The 26,523-nt window shown below is 45.1% G+C and overlaps 1 protein-coding gene and 2 non-coding genes across 3 annotated transcripts; 2 read left to right on the forward strand and 1 right to left on the reverse strand.

Annotated features, from left to right (window-relative positions):
• Nucleotides 1-5,475: 5,475 nt before the first annotated feature.
• Trnaf-gaa (transfer RNA phenylalanine (anticodon GAA)) lies at nucleotides 5,476-5,548 on the forward strand. Its single transcript has one exon. It is a non-coding gene; the product is annotated as a tRNA-Phe (tRNA).
• Nucleotides 5,549-5,984: 436 nt separating this feature from the next.
• Trnaf-gaa (transfer RNA phenylalanine (anticodon GAA)) lies at nucleotides 5,985-6,057 on the reverse strand. Its single transcript has one exon. It is a non-coding gene; the product is annotated as a tRNA-Phe (tRNA).
• Nucleotides 6,058-22,299: 16,242 nt separating this feature from the next.
• LOC108032239 (peptide tarsal-less AA) lies at nucleotides 22,300-23,780 on the forward strand. The gene has a single exon (XM_017106103.3). It carries the CDS (start codon nucleotides 23,070-23,072, stop codon nucleotides 23,160-23,162), a length of 93 nt encoding a protein of 30 aa, XP_016961592.1. The 5' UTR covers nucleotides 22,300-23,069; the 3' UTR covers nucleotides 23,163-23,780.
• Nucleotides 23,781-26,523: the final 2,743 nt, after the last annotated feature.

The raw sequence follows: 26,523 nt of genomic DNA on the forward strand, positions 1-26,523 counted from the left end.
TAAGTAAATTGTTACTATAAATACAAATAAAGAAATTCATGAACATCCAAATTGAAGCATTTCTGGTTTTTAAAAAACGGTGATGTAATATTCTTATTTAGACTTATTTTTCACTTATATTTCTCTTAAGGATACACCTCCTATTTTTGATATCGTTATGTTGCAGCATTTTAATGAAATCAAAATGTCGATAAAAAAAGAACAATGATTTTTTATGCTGTATATTTGTATATAATCGGTCAAAATGATAATTGTTTTATACGTACAGTATCAACAATCACCACTTTTTTAAATTTTACAGAGCAAATACTTATAAAAACAATCTCAAACGTGGATCACACACATTTCTATGCAATGATGTATAAGACCTACAACTCAATTATAAATTTAATATCAATAAGATACACGTGACACTTCACTCGAAAGCTATATTATTAAAAATATATTTCAACATGTTTATATGTTCCAACAAAAGGAGCAGGGCGGTGTAAACAGTACGGTGATAACCTCTGCAGGGGTATATTGAAGAACCAGTGAAAACGCTTAAACATCGGCCCAGACTTTTGTGTGGCCATAAAAATGCGTGAGTTACGTTCGGGCCAAGAGCAGAAATAAGAGCCAGAAGCAGCGGAGCCGTCACTCAGACCGTCAGTCTTTTCGGGGCTCCCAGGTTTTGGGACTCAGCCTGGAGTTTGGCCAAACAAAATGCAAAGCAAATTAAACATTACTTTGCCTGACCTGCCCTTCAATTTTTAAGTACACCGAGAAAAAGTTGTTATATTATACACAATAAATATTTTCACTAAGCTCATTACATGAGCTTAATGAAAAGATTTTGATTTTTTAAGCAGATCCATAATATTTTTATATATCATTCACACATCCTTAATATATTTATTATATTTTTTGCCGTGTGGTCATCCTCCTGCCCCTTACGACCCCAATTTCCCTCTGTGTGCCAAAAAGCACTGCGATCCGCCATGGCTTCCATGATGATGATGATGATGACGAGGTTGTGGCTTGGCTTTTGGTTTTTGGTCCGCCGCCGCCACCGCTGCTACGTTTAATGCGCCACGGTGTTACCAAAGTGGCAACGACAGTTGCGGCCATTCACCTCCCGAAAAAGCAAAACCAAATATCCGCCCGTGTGTGAGAGCGAGTGGCACACATATGCAGCATACAAAACACCAAACACAAAGTGTGTAAGTCGGGCCCAAAAAGAATGAAATGACCAGGCCATCCCGGCCCATCCGCGCTGTAACCAAGTTAAGCCAAGCTCGCTAGGCCCCACCAATACCTGTGCAGGCTCACGTTCGCCGTGAGAGTGGGTTTGGGCTCCCAAACTTTTGCACCGGAAAATATATTACCAAAACTGGGTTAGAAACTATCTACGAAGCTTACAAAATCTTAGAATCTTCTTTGAAACATAAGTTGAAACGATTTCACAGTTCCTCTCTTATTCAGAAGATACAAATTTTTAAATTTGTATTTGTTCGACAGCCTGGAAATCCCTAGAAAACTTAAAACATATATAACAATACTTTAAGATACATTCAAATCTGATTTAACAGTTCTAGAAAAATAAAAGGCTTAAGATACATTCTGGCATACTTTAAGATACTTTTCATAATAATTTTCAAATTCAAGAGAAATAAAAGTATATTTCTGGCTATAGACTCAAATTAGATAGAGATACAATAAAGAACTGATACCTATAGTTTACACGCTTTTCAAAAACCTTTACATTTTTGTTTTCACCTACCTATTTTTGGCGGCTTTTGGTTGGGAGTGTGGGTTCTTTTTGACTTTCATTGCCAGTGTGACCGTGCCACAGCAGATTGTATTGTAACACACAAGCATTTAAGCTCGATGTAATGGTTTTCGGGGCGACGGGTGGGGTTTTTTGGGGAAACGAGTTCCGCCTTCTTGGCCTGCTTCTCTCGACAGGGCCAAGAAATGATTGACATTGGGCAGGGTCGCCATCAGTCCAGTCTGACATGCTAATGTATGAAGGAGCTTGGCTGGCCGCTCCAAAACAAACAAGCCGAGCAGCCGAGCTGGGGCGAAGGAGAGGGCGATATGCGGCCAGAAAGAGAGGGGTGCACGGACCGCGGCTTGAAACCGGCAAAAGTTCAAGCAAAACAAAATCAGCTGGCACGCAAAGAGCAATTGCTGGCCTGTAAGAGAGCCGCAGAGTGATCATCGGCCTGTATGAGAGTGACAAGAGGAAGGAAAGAGAGGGCTATAGGCCAGGTGACAGAGACGGCAACAGGGGAGAAGAGAATGCAATGCAACTGGCCTCAGAAATGCGGAAGTGTATGCTACTCATGCATCCGTCGCTCATGTAATGCGCGAAAGAGACGGGGCACAGCGGCAAGAGGGAGAGGGGCGATATTGAGAGTTCAACTGGTTTGCGGCGGCTGCCTGTGTTGGTGTGTTTGTCACTGTTTAGGCAAACATTGTTTATAACTTGTTTATATAAATATTGTTAATTTCGTGCGAGGCCTGCAAACCCAAACTGGCCCCCAACCGGCATCGCTCTCTGCCCTCTCTCGCTGTCTCTCTATTCCGCATCTCTTTCCCCATGAAAACCACGGGTTTATATAGAGAGCTGTTGATGCGGCTTACGAACGTGCGAAAGAGACGGGGGCGAGAGCTCTGGGTGGGCGAGACAGGGAGCGAGAATCGTTAAAAGCGCAATTAATTGCTCAGCACAGCCAATATCAAATCAAAAGCGTTTTAATGAATTGCACAAATTTGTTCAGATTGCCGGCGATTTGTAGCGCGTTGGAAAAGGGGAAGAAAAGCTGGGTTGATGGGTCGAGGTTCAAATTAAAAACACATAAATGTCACGGTGATTCACCAGCGGATAGCCCCAGGAAATGGGCTAGGTTCTTGGAAAATCACATTACCCATGATGGAAAACTGACCATTGCCAAAGAAAAGACCTCACGACTTTATCATGATGGTTTTACTACTTAGAATAACACAAAATATATAACACTTACAAATCAAAGTGAATATTAAAGGCTGAATAGTCCTGAGCAATAGATTAGCTTCTTCATGTTAATAATCACTGTCCAGAGCCTCACCATTCCCATTTCTACATCATCGATTACCTAGCACGGTTCCGAATCCCTATCATCGGAGAGCGCGCTCTCACAGCAAATTGGGTATATCATCATCTTATTTATAGCCATCAATTACCATTTATGCATTTCCAATTAGCCTGGTAGTAGGTGCTGGGCCAGCTCCACAAAAAAATGAAGCCCAGGGTCTCCGCCCAGTTGGGCACAACTGCAACATTCACACGTGCAACAAAGGCGGCAGCACAGCAGAAGCAAGAGCAACCACTGCTGCAACTATGAAAGCATTTTCCAATTCCGATGCATGACATTAGATGCTCTCCCATACACGAAGTTACATATGCATGAAAAGAATCCCAACTGGTAATGAAAATAAAGTGCACGTCGCATGCGGTAATAATAACAATAAAATAAAATAACAAATTACACGCAACACTGCTTTGGCCTGGGACTCTTGACTGGGGCCGACTTGGCCTGCACTGGAAAAAAGCAATGGAAGCAAACGATAACTGTGTGAAAAAATGTTTACGATAGGCCATGATCCCCTTTGTTATCGAGGTGTAATCGAGTTTATTTTGAAACAGCGTCGATAACATGACAACAAAGACTTAGATAACATCTTTCTTCGAGGTGGAGGGGAAAAACGATGCAAGATAGTGAAGGGATTCGAACGATAACCTCATCCCCTTGTTATCGAGGCACAATCAGTTAAGTTGTAATTAATCATCGATATCTTAACAACAAAGCTTTTGCGATCTATAATCATTATTTTTACTCGACTTTAGTACTTTAAAATAACTCTCAACTTGGATACCACCTTTCTTCAAGTGTCTGCGACTTGAATTTGAGTTCGACTTGAGGTTTGGGACTTGGCCGGGCCAGCGATAATTACGGAGACACGGCAACAAAGGCAATCGAGCCGACTCACTGGCAACTTGGCAGCAGGAGAAGCCTCTGCCGCTGAGAATCGTGTGTCCCCATTTCGAGGAAAGAGCCAGGGATCGGGTCTGGGATCGGGAAGGGTGAGCCCAACCTGGGGCATAGAAAGCTGATGCCCCTGTTGCCGTGGCCAAAAAATAAAAGCCACAGAGGTTACAGCCAAGGGCAGGGGATCCACTCCGTCGAATCGACGGGGCTCCATCTTACAAATGGGCTAAGAGCGCGGGCCCCTCTCTTCGGGCCCGCTCTTGGTTCTAAAGAGCCGGGTGAAATGTGGCCAACACAGACGGCAAACAAAGCGCACACACAGGCACAACGCCGTGTAGCTTAGTTGTGCAGCTCAGACAATCTGGGTCACATTTTGCCATTGAACCGGTGACGTCACAGCGGGGCAACGACCGCGAAGCACGACCAGCTACAGCAACAACAACAGCAGAACCACAGCGACTAGCTACAACAACCACAAGAGGCCAAGCAGCCATTGGAAAGCGTGCAGGCAAACATTTTACAACGACAACTTGGGCTCGGGCCCAGCTTCATTTCTGGTTTTCTCCGCTGGCTGATTTGTTGCCCAGCGAGCAGAGCTGTGCTGGCTGTGTGTGTGCCGGTGTAAGTGTGTGTGAGTGTGTGCGACACCAGGCCAGCACCCCAGGTGCCACGCCTCCCCCGCCCACAACAGTTCATTAGATGCCATGTGCCATCGTGGCGGAACCAACATGATTTGGCTGCAGACGAAGGAGCAGCACTGGCATAAAAACATAAAAGATATAGCTAATAAATTAAAATATAAAAGAGAAAAATAATATTATAAAAAAAATAATATTATATTATTAAACTAAACCACACTTATCAAGTCAAATACCTTATAAGGAGTGGCAATTTAAATCTTTACAAGAATGTTCAGTAGCTAGTTACACCTTCGTATTTATTATATAATTTTATTGAGCAAAAATCTTATATATATTAGGTAAACGAATTAGGTTTGGTTGATTTAGGCTAATTCTTATGTTATCATTCAAGTCTGGTCAAAAGGTCTATTAGTTGCCATAAAGATATACCGCTAGGGGAAATACATCATCAGGTCTGCACAAAAATAAAAAGTATTTAAAAAATATGTTAAATATTTTCTTTTAGTGTAGCCACGGGAGACTTTCAGCCAAATCCAAGAGCCGGCTTTTTGCATTTGAAATGCATTTGACTTTGATGGCTTCGGCGCAGGCGCTGGGACTCAATCTTTGCCCCCGGGCCCCATCTTCCGGGAGTTCTTTCTGCACGGCGGCCCCGGGCAAGAGGTTCTATTTTTAATGTGCCCGCGATTAGATAAGCCCCACAGCAACAGCCGAGCAACACGACAGCAACTGAGGGCAGTGCCAACAGCAACTCGACTCCGGCTAAGGGGGCAGAACACAGCCAGCGGAACTACACGGCACTTGGCGCCCCCATCAACACAGCCGAAATAGCTCAGTTGGGAGAGCGTTAGACTGAAGATCTAAAGGTCCCCGGTTCAATCCCGGGTTTCGGCAGCACTAACATTTTTTATTTTTTCTTGAGCAGCAAAATATTTAAAGCAAATCAGACAAGCATAATGGTACAATGCAAATTGAGTCAAATATATTAGTTTAACTGCTAAATTTCCTCATTCATGTTAACAGCCGTAGTTAGTTTATTTTAGGAAGCACTTTTATCTTGACTCTAGTTCACTTAGACTCTGTTAGTTTTACCTGAAAATTTAACCATTATTATATTCTTAACATCAATCAAATTTTATTTCTAGACATTGCAAGTGTTTATTTTGTTGAAATTGATAAAAAGGTTTTTTAGTTTTAAGAGAATTTTTCAAGTGAATGTCGTTTTCCGATCGTTTTCCCACTTATTTCTTAATGATTATATTGTTGTTTGGAAATATTACTTTTCCTTAAAGAATTAAAATCTTCAAATAAAAAACACAAAAAAGTTTTTTGCCGAAACCCGGGATTGAACCGGGGACCTTTAGATCTTCAGTCTAACGCTCTCCCAACTGAGCTATTTCGGCGCTGTGATGGTGGAGGCCCCCAGTGCAAAGTGGTCCGGCCTGATATTCTCCTTCCCCTTTCTTCAACAGCGGGGTCTCCTCTGCTTTGCTGTGGGGCCTATCTAATCGAGATTTATATATTATTAATACTTTTGGTCAAGATGTTAACCTGCAGCTATGTAAATATAGTACATAGTAATTCATTTTGGTACACAATAAATCAATAACATTTAAATCTGAACAAACTAGATGATAAATATTTCCAAATAAACTAAGAACACAAGCATCCGAGATCATTGAAATGCGTTTAACTGCTCTTTAAATGCGGGATTTGGCCTTGTCCATAGATAGAGCCCATAGGGTCATTCATGTCCAGTGGCTGTCAATCAAGCGGCGTTCGCAAAATTAAACTAAGCCGGCGCGGCCAATGCTGACCTGGCCAGCGGGACAAAGGAGGGCAAGATGGTCGGGATGGTCAGAGAATGGTCAGGATGGCCTGGATGAAAGGTGCGGATTAGGCTAGATAATGGGCACGACGACTCAATCAAGCAGCAGGACAAACGGCACAAGGCCGGTGAAAAGTGAACAGGGAGAAATGCAAATCGCATTATTAACGCAGCCATTGACACATTGGGCCTTGGCCAGTGACCAGGGACCACGGACCATTGTCCAGTCGACGGATACGGTCCACTCCCGGATAAAGCAAAAGTGTGACGAATGCGCTGACAACAATTAAGAGCGCAGGAAAAGGTGATCGCCAGGTAGGCACACCTTCAAGTGGACAACTGATTGAGGCTGCCAGGGAGCAGCCGTGGGGGCGTGATGATGGATTCAGCCCGGCAGCTGCAAAGTACGGACCAGTATGCAAAGGATCTGGCCGGAATTCATTCCAATCTCGTTCCGGCGGTGTCCAACAACAGCTGCCAAGTGGAGGACGCGTGCTAGGCGACCACAAAAGCCATTGACTCGGCTTGAAAGGGAATCGAGTGGAGAGATTGCCCCGGCCTACGCCCAGAATATCGCATATCCGTTTGGCATAAAAAACCAAATGCTCCATGGCAACTGGCACGCACCACATGGCGCCCTCGCTGTCTTTTGCATACAACAAAAAACCCAAGAAAAAACTGAGAGTCTCGGGTTTTTTCTATAATTTCATTGTTATTTTTTTTATTGAAAGTGAAAGATGGTAGGAGGCACCCTCAAATTGCAGCAGCCAGGAAGTGTGGCAGCCGCGAAAAAACCTCAAGTCGAGAACAAGAGGGCCCACAAAAAGTGAAAAGGTCCTTTCGGTTCTGCGGCCGGGGTGCACATTGTCTATAGCATAGGCTCAGGTTTTTTATGAGGCTGCCTATCAAGGAAATCATTTGCCTCTGTCTTTGTCTCCCTGTACACTCAGAAAAAATCGCATGACCAACAGAAAACTTATTTTATGTAATCTAGGATAACTATTAATTTATTTAACGCTCATCCAATAAAATATTCGAATTAAATTACTTTAAAAGGAATTTTAAGATTGTTTTAAGAAAATCATCGATTTAATAAATAATTATTTATTTATTATTTAAAAAATCATTTCATCAACTATGAATTTTTATTTTATACTAGTGCCCAATTTAAGAAAATGTTTATTTACAATAAATTAAGGGTGAAAACTTTAATCATTCCAAAAACGTAAGTCTGATAGCATTCACTCTATAAATAAAATGTACGCTATTTATAAATATAAATAGAATATACATTTTTTGTACGCTCAATCTGTCATTACTTATTCCTCCTTTGAAAAAGATTTTTCCTCAGTGCCTCAGTAACAGCAGCATCCTATGTTGTTGTTTTGTTCCTCATTTTTTGTATGCCAAGCGAGTTTCCTTGAGGGTGCGTCTGCAGCGCCTTCCACTCTCGATTTCGTTGGGCCCAGAGACGGGGAGGCAGTCGGATTCGGATTGCGACTCCGAGACCCTCGAGCAGATGCGCTTAGAATTTAGAAATATGCAAACTTGTATCAGGGCCGCAGCGATGTGGGAGCGTGCCGGGCGCCTTGCGATCCCCGACGCCACCCCGCACACACATTACATGCGAAGTCTGTAAGGGTTGCCGCTAAGCACAGCGACTAAGTTGCCGTAAGGGGTGACATGTAAATTTTTGGTAGCTTTGTAGTACGAATTCCTGTAAAAGCTACTAGGCTAGCAGGCATCGGCAGCCCAGCAACATTGTACGTCCACTTACAGAGGCCCCCACAATCTCAGCCATGGGGGCAGGGGTCTCGGGCACCAAACAACCCCCGTGGCGCTCGCTTACACTGCGTAGCAATCTGATTTTTCGTTACAAAGCACTCACCAACACTGTGATAAAGAATAAGCTCTCAGGGGAGGTCTTCACAGTGGAGCAATACCGCAGGTTTTTAAAGTATATTTCCTAAACTCAGTTTCCACCAAGATCAAATCCGTCTGATTAGCATGTCTAACTAAAATAATTTTAAGAACTGCATTTTAAAATTGATATTATATATCAAGGCTTGTTATATTTTTAATAAGTTTCTTTAATGGTTGGTTCTTAAGAAATTAGTTGCGTTTCTTTAAGATCATATTTAGTTTGATTAACATTTCCTATGGCACTTGAGTATTTCTGGATAATAATAATAATAAATTTGTAATAAATCATAGGAATTGATTTTGTAGCAAAAACTCGATACAAATTTCGATAATTTAGATTTAAAAACGTGATTTAAATCAGCGTTGAAACTATTTTGTAATTTATTAGTTACTTTTTATATCTACATATTTTATCTTCATTACATATTTTTATTAATATCCATCTAAGAACCATATTTTAATCCCTCGCCCACTGTTCTTCGTGCGCAGCTTTGAACGTGCTCCCCTCGGCATCCCCAGCACTTTCTCTCCCTTCTCTCGGCGGCTGCGCAGTGTGCAGGTCCTCCGATGGGGAGTCCTGCCGTGGAATGTGTCCACCTACTGGCAAGTACTGTTCGCCCGCTACCAGAATCTACAATATTTCTTTTTCTCCATCGGAATGCGACGCCCACGCAGACGTTAATTTAGGCGCCAAGTTTGTCGCGCCGCGTGTGTGCATTGATAATGTATGCAGACGCTCCCTCACGTGGCAGGGACATAAAAATTTCTTATCATTATCGTAAGGGTAATAGGCAACCAAAGTTGGCCAGTAAGTCGGGGGCGTTGGTGGGAGTGGGCCAAGTAAAAAAATACAGAAGCGAAAGAGAGATTTTCCGGCATTACTGCAGGCATTCATAACTTGTGCTTGGGCCGAGAAGCCAACGAAATTCTTGGCACTGCGCATGTCCTGCCAGGAATTAGAACCACCTCTCAAAGCCTCTGTTATCCTGCTCGAAATCGACGCCGACAAGTTGACTGTTTTCGCATTAAAATGCCAGATTTATTGCCCCAGAGCGGGAGACCTTCTAATGCCGCCTCTAAGCACGCTCGCGGTGGCCTTTCTTTTTCTAACATTTCTATGAGAAATATCTGGCCAACAGGCGGCGAGCATTTCTAGATGGGGATTGGAATGCGGTGACTCTTAGCTCGAAAGCGCCGGGGCTGCCTGGGCTGCCTGGGCTGCCTGGTCTTTTCTGGGCCCTCCTGTTGGCCTGACAACGTGTGACGAAAATGGAAATTTTCTAATGGCCGCCCACGCGCCCGCCTTTTTGCTGCCGAAAAGTTCGCTTTCGGCCTTCCGGATCGAATCGGAGTTCTTGGCCGGGCTGCGAGCCTGTTCGAACGGGCCAGAAGATTGATGACTTGACGTTTTAATGACGTGCTAAATGCCCATAAAAGTCAACGGCAGCGCAGGCCGTCTTTTTTTCCCTGCCGCTCTTCGATTTTTCTTTCTTCTTATTTCCCCCCAACGGGGGCATCACACACAGATTTTTTATCTGAAAACACATGTCTTTGGGCCTGCTAGCCTGCTCGTTTCAGCTCGAAAACATTTTTTTAAAGCCACTCAAAGCGGTGCAGCACTCACACACACTGGCAGGCGGGAAAGGTGGCCGAGATGGCACTCATTCGCCATTGCCTACTTTAGAGGGTTAAGTGCTGGCCCGCTTTATAAGCTCAAGTTTATTGGCAAAGTCACTTCATATTCTGAGGTATTTTTATATAATATACACATGCTGGTCGGGCGATTTTTACGGGCTGCCTGCTGCGAACAGCTGGGCACCTGGTCCCATAGAGCCACAAGTTGGCACTTTAAGATGCGGCGCCATTTTGAAACTTTTGCTGGCATTTAAAACTTGGCTCACGGGGCGTATGCGCAACTCTGCCCTGCACTCCGCCGCTCCTGGAACGGCGAAGTTTCCTGAGGGATTTCGCCCGGTTGACAGTTCCTGGTGGCCGTGTGCGGCACATGCAACGGATCAATAGCCCGCTCGGCCACGCCCGTCGAACGTGCGGAGCGGAGTGCGCGATATACAGACGGATATCGGGGGATTCGATGCCGAAAACGGGGCAAACATGCCACACATGCGGAACTGATGCATTTTCATTTACCAGGCGATCAGGGCTGCCAAACCGGAAGTGGCTGCCTAAGCTCACTTCCGCCCTGCCTGCACTCGACATTCCAGTGGCTTTTGCTCGATTCTGCTGCCCTGGCAGCCAGGCGTCCTAAGTGTCGCCCTGGCCAATGTTGCCAAGGGGCCATCGTGGCCATGGGCTCCAAAAAATAGGAGGGAAAATAATGTTTGTGCTCGCAAAGTATTTCGAATTATTTCGGCAACACTTTGGGCCAGTCACATTTTTCGGGGCCACGTCATCGGTTTGGAATGCGCCGCTGCCACTTTTTGGTGGCATCTGCTGGCCTAATGACGGTATTCCTCCGCCGGCTCCAAAAATTCTTTCCACTTTCGCCCGGGTGCCAAGCGAAAGCGGGCGGAATCCATGGCGTTCGTCCGCCAGCTACTCCATTCTCAGCGCCCGACTCTCGACGCCAGCGAGGGTTACTTTCACTTACTGTGACAGCCGACTTGCGACCCTTAACTTTTTCTGCTTTCGGGGTAGTTTACACGCTTCATGTGCATGTGCGGCGAAAAAAATCGGTTGTAATTCAAGCGGGGTGTGGGGGCAGCAGCTCCACTGCTTAGCTTTTTAGCCGGCGGTTTGGGCAGCTTCTTAGCTTGGCTTAGACGCCTCACATGTGTAGTTTTCAAATGCCAAGAGCGCAGGACACTTTCGCTTTCCACACACAAGCGAGAGCGGCCCGGAGAGAGCCAGGCGAGTTCCCAACTATTTCCCGGTAGTGCAAAAGGAGGGCCAACTGAGATAGTTGCTCGTCCTGCTGGCGGCTTCTGGCGGCCTGATAGCCTGGTATGGTAATACTGTTAGTTTTGAAACACTATAGTTTCGTAGTTTTAGTTATAACAGTAATTGTGGGCGTAGCCCCCTCCCTCAGACGCCACCCCCTCCTTGTGTGTGTGTAGTTTTATCTAACGACCCAAGGGGCTTAGCCGGAATTCCACCCCGATTGCTGTTCGCCTTGTTGGAATATACGAAAAAATCCATTATTATGAGCGCCAACTCCTGCGGCAGGAGTGGATTGGCTCCTGTCGCGCACCTGTCGCCGCTGCGGCTGCCGAAGATTGCATAATTTACCTGGCCCCAACAGGCAACCAGGAAGCCCAGCCGCACACTGCGGTCTCCACCCGCAGGTGTCACAAACACCGGCGCAAGTACCGGAAAAAAGCACGAAAAGGTGCGGCAATCGAAAAGGTAACTAATTCTAATACCTTTGCGCCGCCGTCGCCTAGGGTTGCGTACGCGTTAGAAAGTTCTAAGCGAGAATTTCAGTATTAGAAGCTATCCGGCGCCGAGGACCCGCAGCAGGCGTTGGTATGCATTAGCACAGTTAGACGGGCCAGCCACGCCAGCTATGCGCATGACACACAACACCGGCCACTAAGCACCCAAAACCCACCCGCACACCAGCACCCACCACCCACCAGCCAGCACCCAGCGCCAGCAGGTTCAAAAATCTCAAACCTCCGTCTGGCGAAGATGTGGGGCTGTACATACGTGCAGCACTCGCAGAAAAAGTTGTAATCAATTCGAGTACGAGATTAAAGACATTTGACTTGGGTCTATTTTACTACAAGTAAGTTACAAAATAGATTTATAACTTTCCTCATCCCTAATCACTATAAAATAAGATTGCCTAATGTTCGCTCAGTAATATTTCGTTTGTATGGTAGAAGCTTGTTAGTTTCAGTTATTTAAACAAGATCAATGGATGGACTCTTTATAATGGGTGTTAAGAATGATGATGAAAAGAGAAACAAGAAAGAAAAGATCACCATTAAACCATTTTTTTTATAATAAATATTTGTAATATTTATATGTAAAAAAATGTTTAAAAATAAACTGCGGTTCAGCCATGAGCCATATCATTTAGGGCTGATTTATGCAACATAATTAATATTGATGTATAAAATATATTTTAAAATAATAATATATTCGTTAATTTTTTCTAGTGCAGGTGCCATTGAGTGCGCCTAACCGTTTACGGTAAATAATATTCAACAGAGCGACAAAAAAACCGAAAAAGCGAGTCAAACACACATAAACACCGGCGCAGGACACCTCCTGTGGCGCCGGGGGAGCAGCATTCCGGTGGCCTGCTGCCGGCCGCTGGCAGCCTGTTCTAAATGAATTTCTGGAGCTTTGAAGATTACGGACTCGCCCGGGAGACGCTTTGATGTCGTGCCGCTGTGCATGCTCAAGTTGGCGCTCTCGAGGCTTAATTAGTTTAAGAGGATCAAAGCGGGCTTCAAGTGCCTGGCGGGGCCAGAGCGCCCGGCGGACGAGTGGCGCACAAGTTGCATTTAAAGGATACGCCAACAGGCGAGCAGCAGAGCCCAGTTGGTGGATGTCAAACGGGTCAAAACGGCGGTCAAATCGAATGGCGGAGGGGCCAAAAAAATAACAAAAATCCTGAACCGGAGAGGAGTGAAAATAAAATTGATAAAATGCCATAAATAAATTGCTGGTCAGTTGAGCACACACCAGAACACACGGCACGTTGCATGTGGCTTACAGCCAATCCAGTATCTGTATCTGTGTCTGCAACGTATCCTGCGAGTGTGTTTGGGCTGTGTGAGTGTCCTGTATCCGTCAGATACATGTGCCAGGCATGTATCTGTATCTGTGGCATGTATTTAATGAACTGGCAACTGGCAACATGTGTAGCATATTATTTACACAATTTAATGTATTTAAATGCAATTCTTTGCCAGACCCCCGCCCCACCCACGCCCCTGGCACCCACACACATGCGGCGTGGCAAGGGGTCGCCACCAACACCAGTGCACTGATGTAAGTATATGAAATGTGAATAGGTTCGCAGGATGCGAGCACAAGTGCCGCTGCGGAGTTGGCCAGGGGTGTGGGCACTTCGGGGGAGGCCCAGGGGTTCAGGGGCTCAGAGGTTCAGCGGGTTCCGGGGTTCCGGGGTTCCGGGGGGTGGCGGCTATCATCATCATCGTCATCGTCGCCGGCAGCGAGAGTCCACGGAGGGGTAGAGCCACCCCGTGTCGACACATCCGCCCCTGCCGTTCCACATTGTTTCGCCCCGTGTCTGTCTGAGTGTGTGCGCCCTGTACAGGCCCCACTTTGGATTTTTTCTCGCTTCTTCCTTGTGTTTGCTCGGCTGGGGTACACATATTTATGTGTAGTACATATGTTTAGATTTGTTATTCATGCCATGTAATGGAGACAGCTGAGCTCTCTATCTATATCCAGCCCCGACCCGTGTCCTGTGGGTAAATGGCATTATGTGCTCCGTACATGGGCCTCGGGATTGCCCAACCGGGCCAGGGCCAACCTCAACCTAAACCAAAAGCTAAGCCCAAATGTCCTCCCATGTAACCAGCTTGCGTGTTTGCAGGAGCAGCGCTCCATAGTCACTGATTGTTCTGCTGGGCTCCTGAAGTGGCCACAAGGAGTGGGCAGCCGAGTTCTGGTGGGTCCTGGGGAGGTGGCCAGGTTGCTTGCCAAGTGGTCATGATTTACTGAAAGGCTGCTTAGTATCCGAACTTTGCCAACACTAAATACTACAAATGATAGTAAAAGGATATAAAAACATATTCTAAAAAATGCATAATACATACAATTTTCTCGCTTCCTTCAACATTTTTTATAAAAATAATTCATGAATAAAGAAAATAATAATAAACAAAGAAAATATAGCCCCGAAATGGCCTGGAAATGCACTCCAATTAAACGGATCCCCGTGGATCGTAGGAAGCCGCGTCAGTGGCCCAAATCGCCAGAGCCAAATGCACAGGCTTTCACTTTCGTTTCATTCGCTCGCCGGCATCAATAATAAAGCCATTTGGCTGCTAAGCGTTCCGCTAAATGTTTGCCATAAAGCGGCGCCAACGTCATAAAACCCAGGCAGATACCAACTAGCAGCGAGAGACCAGTAGGCAGGTAGTACGGGGAGATGGGGTGGCACATGGGAGGCGTAGGTATCGCGGAGAGGAGCAAGTTCAAAAACCCCACGACTCGACGACTATCATTGTGTTGAGTGCGGCTATATCTGGGTTTATTGTACTTTGGGCGTGCAGAGTTGCCAGCAGCTCTAATTGCGGCTCAGTGTGCGTGAGTTAGTACGAGTATCTGGGCGATGGCGTATACGTACATCTGAGTATCTGCCAGATACCCGGCCGTGAGGTGGTGGCATGATGTGCCCGTGATGTCTAGGAAAATGCATCGCCACCGCCACACTGTCCACAGCAGATCTAATTGTTTGTCGCACTCAAGCCCGTACTCGTACTCACATCAGTTCCCCAGTAGCCGTATCTGTGTGACTCGGCCGGAACTGGTGTGTGTGCCTCCTGTACCTCGTTCATGTTTGCTATAATTTTTTGACGCTTGAGTTAAATTTCAAAACATCAACGTCTGCGTTCCAGCTCACAGCACTCTCCGTTTCCATAAGTTTGCAGCAGGGTACGACGGGTATGAGGGGCCCACTGCATTAGGTAACCGGTGTTAAAAAATATATTAAAAATATTCAAAGTTTTAGAAATATTACATGATCTGAACTTAGAACTTCATAGATAAATATACAACATGTTCGTATAATTTTGGGATTTCATGCCAATCTAATCTAGTTTTAAAGAAGATGTGTAAGTTACGGATATATTTTTTGTATCTGAATATACATATATCTAAGTAATCTAAAAATATCATAATAGTTTAAAGATTTCTCTTCTGCATTTCAATGCTCTGGGTAGACTCCCGGCTTTAATGGGTACTAAATATTCGAGCTCCCCCTCGCACCATCCGCACTTGCTGCGATTGTTAATGAGGAAGGAAATCGCTCTAATTGGATGTCAACAAACATATTAAACGCGAGCCGCGAGCGTCTGTGATACGAGTGTATTATTGCATTCGCTTTCCCGGTACTCGCCACTCGCGATTTTCCCCCTGCGGAAGCCCCCTTTGGGGGGCTCAGCTCCCCCAGATTGAAATTCAGATTCCCCAGTACCGATTGTGTGGGCAGTCAGTCAGTTTCCGGAAACTTTTTCGCGATAAGTTAATTGTATCTGTCGTCTGCAGCCGAATCGCTGTCGCGAATTGCCCGCAAAATACAAGGTTTAATTGAGGGAAATTGAGACTGCAATCGCGGCTCAAGCCATAGGCAAAAGGCCACTTATTGATATATCCGGACTGTGGACTGCCGACTGCCGACAGCCACAAACAAGTTGCCAACTTGCAGATGGCGAGAGTGGCCGCCGGGGAGGCAAATCACATTTCTCTGCGAGTTCATTCAACCTCGCCCCAGTGAACTTAGCTGAGGTTATTTTTACTTCCAAGCAGCAGCCTCCAGCTCCTCCCCCGGATCACCGGGTCCCCAGTCCCCGGTCCCCATTTCCCTTCCTTCTCCCCAGAAAAAGCCACCTAGGCCAACTGGTCGGTTGCAACTGGTCCGGTCTCTTGCTCGGGCGAAACTTGGCTGGTTCGCTGGAGACCAAGTCTCCGGTCTCCCGAGGCACACCAGATTTATAGGGCCCGCGGCAGATGCACGGAGAGAAATGGGCTCACAGAACTTTCTAAATTATGTGAAGCAAACATTTGCTTAAGATCCTAACTCAAAATGTCGAGGGTGATGCTCACAACCTTGAGACACTATAATTTATTATTTTTACAACCCCATGTTTTGATGAGATACTCTGGTGATTTATTTTTCTATTCCGAAATATTAATGATTAATTATTCCGAAAAAAAATAAATCAATGGTAAACTTTAGATTATAATAACGAGACCAACAGAAATGTTTTTATAGATGAGATCCCATAACTACTAGATTATATAGGCACCTACCACCTATAACACCGAAACGTGCAACGCTAACAAAACAAATTAGTCGTTCGCCGTAACATCATTTTATAAGATCACGTAAATGCCTTATAAGAAAAATTCAGCAACCCGGTGAAATTTGTTATTTATTTATTTCAAGCCTGATCAATTCAGGCTTAAAATAAAGATCTATTCATCAGCTTGTGCCAGAAAAGAGCGCAGACGACAAGTTCCAATCACCATTCAAAATTAAATCCGCGATGCTCCTGATTTCTGCGACCTGTTCGCTTACGCAGGTGCCTGACTTTTTGCTGAGTGTATGCGGCTTTTACTCACTTTGTGTTTTGCTTGACTGCAGTTTCTGGTTGCTGTTGTTGCTCGGGTTGATGTTGCATGTGCTGCTGGCTGCTTTGCTTCCTTATTGGGTGAAAATCGCGACGAAGCCATGGGGAAGTCATTTTTGATTGCCAACAGATTGATTTGTCATTTCTTAGCCCCACTCCTCTGGCAGTTTGTGCCACCCCCTCGAGAAGGCCATCGTCCTGGGGCTTTCGTAATCCAAAAAGATATTCCCATTCAGAAGGCGGCGCCTTTGCTATGCATGCAATTCGATGCATTGATCTAATGGCCATTGACAGGCGCAACTGATAAATTATGAAATCAATAACAGAGCTGTAATAAGAGCGCGAACAAGGTTCATAGTTGGCATGCATAAGATACGCGCACGCACTCTCCATCTTCATCTCCATTTTCCAGCTACTTGGATACGGTGCTCGGATTCTTGGATACGCGGCTACCCGGCTACTTGGATACTTGGAGACCCGAGCGCCCCGCAAACTGCACGATAATTGCAATTACAATCACAGTCGTCGATTGTCACATATGCAAATCGATTGGGAATTTCCATAGAACTCCGCCCGACCATTTCCATACCGAAGGCGCTGCCGTTGATTGATAGCTCAGAATCAAAGGCAATTGCTGTTTTCCTACCCTGGAGAAAGGTAATCTAAGTTGGCCAGGAAATAAAGTGGTCTGCTGTAAGAACATGACTTATAAATTCCAACATGATACAATAAGTATATCTGCTCTATGAAAAAATATTATAAAGGTCCTGATGGATGGCTTCTATTCTCTTGAGATTTTCCACGGAAGGTAGCTCTTTCGAAAATAATTTTTGAAATGGAGAATCACAACAGTTGATAAAAATATCCGATCACTAGGGTATCTGCAACTTCGATGGCCAAAGATAGACTTTCTACACGCTTGTTTTTCTTGCTGCCGGGCTCTGTTTTCATAAATAATTTTGCGTAAGCTGCGCCAACACATGGTGAAAGATGCCAAGACTGCTTACGTGCCAGCGAGCAGCATTCAGTGGTGGCCACCACATCCACATCGAGAAACTGAGATACTCAGACGCCGAGATACTGCGATACTCAGGAGGAGTATCTGCAAGATACGCGGCTGATGCGCAAGCAGGCCAATGACCGTTTGACCGCTGTGTAATGATCGACAGTCCGTATGGGCCGCATGGTGAGGAGTATGGAGTATGGCAGGGAATATGCCGCATTCATATGCAGATTCTTATGCACCGCCCGTGGATTTTCCGCTCATATTGGTGCCATTAACGGAGAACGACCCCAGGAGAACAGCCGGCCACTTACCTAATATCCTGGCCCGTTCTTTCATTCAGTTTCGGCAATTGCCGTTGGCCCGAAGACAAGTAAGCAAGGCATCCGAGGGATTTGCATTCGGAGTCACTGCGTCAGTGCGTCTGTTATGAACCGATCGATAGGTCGATTTAGCATATTCAATTCCCCGATGCGGTTCCGATGCCGAGTGTTTAACAAGCGAAATGCGGACTGGGGACTGGGATTTGGAAATCGAGGAAAAGTTCCATCACAGTCACGTTTACTTGATCAAATTCGTTGACCGAATCTGGAGTAAAAGTTCACCAAGTAATTTATACTGGTGCCGCCGGGCACGTGGATCACAGTCGTTGCCCTGGTCAGGATTCTTGGAAAAAGACTACGAAATGGGATAGCTACAAGGGCATGTTACTTTAAATCTAAAATGAAAAATCTCATTGGACCTACTAACTATTTTAAGCATTTGAATTTGAAATTAAAATGCCTATATATATTAGAAGATATTTTTATCGGATGAGATGGCGCTACTTTCGGAAAACGGATTTACCCAAAGAATCGTTTCAATAGGAGGTCAATAATCTAAGTGGGTGTTCTGTACATCTGGGCTATCCCAGAAACTATTGCCAACTTCAATTTGGATCAACTGGACTCAGGACTACGAGTAAGTTACCTTTGGGAAGCTTATCTCACGGAGTATCAAGTGCTTCCAGCAACTTAGGTGAGTTTACCAGGCCAAAGAAGTTGCCATTTATCATTCACCAACCCAGCAAGCTAAAGCCCGAAAGCACGAGTGTTGAAACTGTCAACGCGGCAGCAACAAACAACACAAAAAGTAAGCAACTATAACAAGTTTTTGCCATTGCAATGGCAATTTATGAATAGCAAACAAACCGAAAAAACTGCAGCATTGCATGGCCAAGTCCAAGAGCAAGAAAACTCAGCGGAAAATACTGTTAAATGTGCACAAACCGAAATAAACAACGAACATTGACCCAAATTTGAACCTATCTCCAAGACCGTTTGGAGGTTTTTTCTTGAAGTCTGGGCCCTCGGCAAACATTGCATAAGTCTGGCAAGACGTATGTTAGCTGAAAACCGCACCAGCAGCCGTCCTGGGCCCCCTAAAAAATATTAAATTGATCGAATTACAAAGCAAAGGCGGCAGGGAAAGTGAGCGAGGGGGAAAACTCACCGGCTGACAGTTGTGCCAACAAATGTTGGATGTGGCACGTGGCGCGTTCGGGAAAGCAAAAGGTGCAAAACGGAAAGGAAAACGAAAACCCAAACGATGCATAACGAATTCGTTAATAAAAAAGCAAAAACTGTTTAGAAAGTGAAAACCCAGAAGCGGAAGCGCCAAAGTGCAGCGAGGATGATGCGCATCCGGGGCAGCACTCAAAAAGGTAAATTTCGCTGGGGATCCCACGCCAGGTAACTCAAACGGACTAACGGAAAACTGCAGGCCGAGTGACCCAAGCGCATAAGGTTAATGGACCCCAAGAGTTTCTCATGCAGGAAAAACCACAGCTGCTTGAAACCATCCTTATATATCTCTTTAAATATAAAATGGTAATGAAATGTATTTCTTAATAGGAAGTATCTGTGATTTTTGAAATATTGATCAATGGTTTCCATTCAAGCCAAGTCTTTAAAACAATAAAAACTTACAGAGTTAAAAGATTATACAATACCCTAACAATACACAGAAATTAATATATTTACAATATTAAATTGGCCTTTATTATAATGTATCTATAAGAACAGGAACCAAAAAATGTTTATTTCTGTATTTTTGATCAATGGTTTCCATTCAAGCCAAGGTTTTAAAACAATAAAAACTCACAGAGTTAAAAGATTATACATTACCCTAACAATACACAGAAATTAATATATTTACAATATTAAATTGGCCTTTATAATAATGTATCTATAAGAATAGGAACCAAAAAAAGTTTATTTCTGTATTTTTGATATCTATTTTACACCAAAAAATGTATTAGTTTGTCTAACACTTGCATATATATAAAAAGCTGCTTGTTTCTGTTTTCTGATAAATAGTTTTCACTACAAATCATATTTGTTCCATCTAACAGTTGAAAGGCATATATATGTACATTAAAGATACCATTATAATGAGGTTTCTTTTTAACCAAGTAAAAATGTAAATGTTTATTTCAATATTTTGACAAATAGTTATTACTTACACATGTATTATTTTTAAGTATCTATAAGTTTCACACAAAACCGTCTAGAATTCAGGTAACAAAGATAATTTGATGAATGAATAAATGGTTTAAAGTAAGAGATCACTTGAGACTCATTCAAGGTCTCAGTTCAGTTCATTCTAGAGCGCCTCCCTTTTTTGCCAAGCCCGTGCCAAAGGCTGCTGTGATCATCTTACATCATCTCGATCTCGAGGGGAGTCCCGACTCCGGTTCCGGGCCCGTGCCAAAGGGTTGCATCCCCCGCTCGTGCCGAGCAGCCGTCCTTCAGGCGAATACTTTTTACCCTGCCGGAAGTCCCAGTGGCACTCCGGCTGCCTCGCTTGTTTTCGAGTTTTTTACGTCGTTGTAATAAAACGAAAGGATTTATATTTCCCATTGTGCCGCAGATGACACACCTTGTAATCGGCCTTCTGTTGGCCTCGCCAGCTGACTTGGACACGGAGCAATTTTTGGGCTAAAAATATGGAAAAAATCGAGACGTTCTGCAACACCTCGGTGCAGTGTCTCATTTTTTGTCGCATCTCGGCGGTCCTTTGTGAGTGGACCTGCCTCCGGTGTCGCATTTCGCGGAAGCACCCGTCGGTGGGTCGGTTGCTGACTCATGCCGAGCGCTTATCCTTTTTATGAGTCGGCAGTTGCGGCCTAAGCCTTTTGAGCCCCTTTCAGGCCGGCTTAGGCTACCACAAATGTCACGTAAAGTGGGCAGTGCCGTCGCGCCGCCGGCTCAAAGACCATTAATTTGGGACTTATGCCACATAAGGATATTAGCATTTTGGCAAGGATCCTCAGCGTCTTTGTTTGACCAAGCGGCGACAGCAGTAATCTTCGGTTAACATCTATATTTGCTCGTTTTCCAGAAATGCGGGTAAAGGGAATGTTCAATGGCACATTACATTTAATGGAGATTAGCCGGTTTATTTATAGAGTTAGAGATGGAAGGTTTGTTTATAAACTTGTCTTTGTAAGTATGTCAATTTTGCGATATTACTCACATACGTAGTCTTCTGATTTTTAATAAAAACAAAGGTAGAGGATACCATTTACCATATATCCATACCATTCTGATTTGAAATATTTGAGATTTTGATCTCGGAGTACAAATAAAAGACTATCTTGTATTGGAAAGTTAAAACCCTATTTTTACTTAAAAATTTATAAAAGTTGAGCTTATGAAATGGTAACATTTACAATATGTCCATACCACTCTGATTCAAAATATTTTAGATCTTGTTCTCGATGTACAAATAAAAGATGATCTAGAGATTTCTGTATGTTTTTCTTGAAAATATATCTGTAACTATTTTTTTAACATTATAGTTTTTCAAGATTTGGAGAACCTATCTTTGTAGGTGTTTTGACCAACATTAAGAAATGCCTTGGACAGAAAAAGCTAAACTTACCTACAGAGTTTTGAAAAGACATTTATATTTGTGGTTAATTTTCATGATTGATATATCTTCATTTTCTTGTTCTTGTCTTCAAAGAACAAGGCTTTATATTTAAAGAACTATTTGGAATTGACTTGGAGATCTTAGTTTTCGGGTGTATTTGGCTGAGACCAAACGAATTTGCCGGTCGATGCGCCTCAATTAGCCCTCAAAAGAAGGTGGAGTCTGCTGTCTCAGGATCCCGGATCGGGAAGCGAAGGACCAATGGAATTCCAGGATAGTTCCTACCTGAGTTCCCCCGCCACACACACACGCAGCCAGGAGCCGCGCACACGACGCCGCCTCACACACGCACACTCACCTGGACGGGCGAGCATAACGAGGGCACTCGATCAGAAACAGCTGTTTCGTGAATGAAACCCAGGTGGGTGTGAGCAGAGCGAGAGCGGGAGCGGGAGCGAGAGAGCGCGCTCTACCTGGAAATGAATGAAAACACGACCATCTCCCCACTCGCTCGCGCCCACTCGGCTAAGAGAGAAGTGCCCCCTAAGAGCGGCGCACCTGCCTTCTACCGCTCTCTCTTGCACTCGCTCCCGCTCTCGCAGCGCTCGACTGCGACGCCGGCAGCGCCGTCGGGCCGGCCGAGCATTTAAGCTTACGACTTGACGAAAATCAAATCAAAAGATCGACAACATTCGACGAGTGCAGATCACCAGCTCAGCAGCTCACACTCTGAGACCTCAGGCAGCCCAGTCCGCAGATTTTCACGCAAACCCTTCGAGATTTTCCGTGTCGTTTTCCAAGCAAAGCAAACAACCAACCGTCAATATTATAAACAGCAAAGTACCAAGTGTCAGCGACTTTTGAACACACACAGAACCGAAAAAACACTCCCAAACGCGACTGTATAATCAGCCAAGAAACCCAACAACTGGTGGTGATAATAAAAGAACTTACAACAACAGCGCCGAGAACCAGTATAAAGTTCAATATCGCGTTGATTCAAATTAAACAAAGGAGAGGCGTCAGCAGCAGCAGCAGCAGCAGCAGCAACAAAAGCCAGCTCGGTTTTGTCATTCAAGTATTTTTGGTCAACACACGGCATTCGAAATGGCAGCCTACTTGGACCCCACCGGCCAGTACTGAGGAAGAAGCTGTTGAAAGATATTGTTAACTAACTGCGAAGACTCCCCGAAAACCAGAGATCCTAGCCATGGCCGCCTACCTGGACCCCACTGGTCAGTACTGAGGAAGGAGCCAGCAGCAGACAGACAGAAGAGCCTACAGCTCGAGTTCCCGTCCAAGAGTTACCAAGAAAAGCACCAAAATGTCGCTCGACCTGGACCCCACTGGCACCTACTAAGGAGCAGACCCTTTGGCCAAGCAAGCAGGGCTGAGCGTTGCAGGCAGTAGCATCCCATCTCCGGAGAAACCCCCAAGGCACATCTACCCAAAATGCTGGACCCCACCGGCACCTATCGGCGACCCCGCGAGGAGAGCCGCCAAAAGAGGCGACAGGACTGCCTGGACCCCACCGGGCAGTACTGAGCGCTACCCGCCCGACTGGAGAGCCCCACACGCCCGTGCCTTACCCGAAATTCTGGGCATGATTGGGGGAGCGCGCTGGTTGCGCGTCCGTGGCCGCGAGGAGACTTCCAGCTGCCGGCGCAGGAGAAAGCTGGGGCCTCCCCGCAGACCCCTGCGATGCGAACCTTTGTATTTATGTAGTTTTGCGTAGCCTACCAATACCTATTACATTAACTATTTATTATCATACTATTTAAACTAAATACTGTTCATTGCTGTTCACAAAATCACGAATCGCGCACACACATACCCCATATCCTATATACCACATATGTTATATATATATTCACATACACTTGTAGTTGTTTTCCCGAGCTGGAAAGACTGCGCAAAGAGTATTACGTTTAGTGTCATATTTCCCGAGCAAATCTTCGTTTGTTTAAATTATTCATTTTATTTATTGCCAACGAGAGTAATGTTTTTCCCACCCCCCGTTGAGGGCCTGGAAAACCATTCGGAGCGAGACATTTTGTTTAGATCCTAAGCGTATTAAGCTATTTATATGTCCACACCTGCGACCACACACCCCCACACACCCATAGAGATGTAATATTAAAAGAAAATCATATTTAAAACTGAGATTGCGATGGCCTTTTCACTGTTCACTGGGACTCCTCACCGCGCTTGTATCTCGTAGATGGACCAGGGCCGCGCACAAAATCGTCGCATTAAATTACAAGATTTTCCAGATACCCACACACACACTGGCACACCACTCGGGGGCTCTGGCGCGGACAAATTGCTGCCGGGGAGCGTAAAATATGATTTTCCAAACGGCCAGCGCATATTTGATGAATCTGTGGGCATTAATTAATGTCACTGGGCGGTCGCCGGCGGCCGAGCGGCCTGGAAATGATCAATAAAAATGGAAAGCCCCCCTGGCGGTGCGGAGGGGGTCGCAAAGCAAACGCATTTCCCAATGCAACCCAGCGAAAGAGAAAATCTCGAGCGGCAATGCTGATGCGGAAGTAAAAGTTCAATGTTCGTTTGTGCTCCACAAGTGATTAGGTCAATAATAGCACACAGAGAGGGCAGCAACTGCAGCAGACGAGAACCTGCGGTTCTCGCTGGGAGAGCCACATTTCCACCAAAGAGAGCCGGAGCTTTCCACGCTCTCTGCCAGCAGGTTTTTCCAGCAGGAAGTCCCCGAGAGCCCCACACGCGCTGAGAGAGAGCGGGAAAGCGCGGGCTAAGAGAGGCTATTAATAGACACGCGCGCACATTAGCTTTTCAGTATGAAGTTCAGGGAAATCCACTCGGAGCGAACAGCTGATCGCCGAGCGCCAAGGTTGCTGCGCCGCCGGCGCTGATGACGTCGCCTAACGGAAGCTTTCCCAGACACTCGGCGCCCAGCGATTCGCATTGGAAGCCCAATTGGGCGATCAAATCCGCTTTTAGCCCATCTGATACTGCCGTTTAGGCCCGAGTCGCACCAGATCTTCCCAGGAACCCACACGCGCGCTGACCCAGTTAACTGGCTGGCGGTGGCATGAATGAATATCGCTTTCAGCCACAGACTTTAGGCCAACTCATAACGGCCCGAAAAAACAGCCAGCTCGAGCAGGGGCTGAGAGGGTCCGGCTGGACTCCAGATACCCTCTAAAGGAAAGGTGGTTCCTCAGTAAAGCATCTTAAGGTTTATAAAGCTAAGAAATGGGCCTAAAGGTTTTTTTTATTTGCTGCCATTAATTTATAATCAATTTAAGCACATTTTTAAGTGTAATAAGAAATCTTATTATTAAAATATATAATAAAATGCTTGATATATCAAATGCTTGATATACTCAGACAAAAGTAATAGATTGACTGCTGACAGCTGTTCGAACTTATTGTAATGTAATCTGCCTAGCTGGTAATTAGTTAAGATCTATGACTAAGAAAATGACAGCTCTAGTTCGCACGAAAGCACTGCTTTTAGCAACACATTTTTATTTAGCTCACAGGTTGGGAATATCCCAGAAAGACTGCAACTCCAGAAGGGGTGATTAGTCAGAACTTTCCTTACCCCACATCAAGTATATTCCAGAATATTCCAGAAATATTGCAGTTTTGGCAAAGAAAGACTAACCGAAATTTTCCGTGCCCCAATACCATGTAAAATTCTGTATTTAGCACGATAAATAAAACCTTCAGAAGACGCCAAATGCGGCTTATCCCTCGTTCTTCATACTTTCCTCCGCGAGAAGTGTGAGTTCTGCGAGTAAGTGATCCAAAAGAGTATCCAGGCAAAAGCAAAGGCCGAAACCGATGCCGCATAACCGCAAGCAGAACTTTCTAAGTGAAAGTTGGCCGGGGATGGAGCTGCTAGAAAATACTGTCGGTGCTGCGGCTCTTCGCCCGACTTTTAGTCAGTCACTCGGAGTGCGACGGGACGACAGCCCCTCCAGAGCCGCCCCCGGGATCCACCCCGGTGCGCAGCGCCGTCCCACGAGAGCCGCACACAGATACTCACTCGCACACGCACACGGGCGTACAACTTGACCTACATTTGTGCAAGACAATAACAACGAAAAAGCAACAAAACACACGTTCAAAACAAAATTTATACACAGCGCTGTGAGAAAAGAAAAGAAAAGGCAAGAAATTTCCAACGGTACATGAGCTGCTGGCCGGGTCTGAATCAATGTTTATATATGAATCGGCAGGGCTTCGCCTCCGAGTCGCAGTCACAGGCCCCCTCTCCGGGCTTTTTTACTTTCCTGAAAATATCATTATCGTAAAATTGACTTCATTGAAGTTGCTGCCGTCTTCGTCATCGCGCTGCTTTGGCCAGGGCTTTTGCACATATGTACGGGCGCTCGTACATATGTGACGCGCTTTCTGGTACACTCCGCCTATGTATGCCGATAATTAGGCGAAAGGTGAACAAACCCATTGGCTCGACGACGCTGCTCCGCGTTCAATTTACACATTCTGGTATTTTGGTAAAAGAAATCGAGCCGGAGTCAGCAGACTGCAGCCCGTGGCTCGGCGGTTCCGCGTTGGAAAACGCTAGAAGACGCCGCAAATAGAAAGCGAACGTGGATGTCACACCAATCTGGGACAAAAACAGCTCTCCGGGTGACTCGATGGCTTGGCCGGCATCCATCGTCATAGGGATTTTTATAATTTATAATTTTATAAGGCTAAAAAGTAGTACACAATGGGCCAAAACCAAATTTCTCAAAAAATTTGCAAGGTATTTCGGGTTAAATGATATATTATTTAAGTCAAGTCCTGTGTGAATACAGCGTTTAAAGCTTAAATAGTCCTTATGTCTTGTTACCAATTAAACAAAAAATTACAGTTTAAGTGAGGAAACCTTATTAACCTTATTTTTTAA

This window comes from Drosophila biarmipes, chromosome 3R (genome assembly GCF_025231255.1).
Source record: "Drosophila biarmipes strain raj3 chromosome 3R, RU_DBia_V1.1, whole genome shotgun sequence".
Taxonomy (NCBI): Eukaryota; Metazoa; Arthropoda; class Insecta; order Diptera; family Drosophilidae; genus Drosophila; species Drosophila biarmipes.

Excerpts from the sequence above, each read along its gene's own strand:
- LOC108032239 (XM_017106103.3), top strand. The coding sequence starts at position 23,070 with ATGCTGGACCCCACCGGCACCTATCGGCGACCCCGCGAGGAGAGCCGC.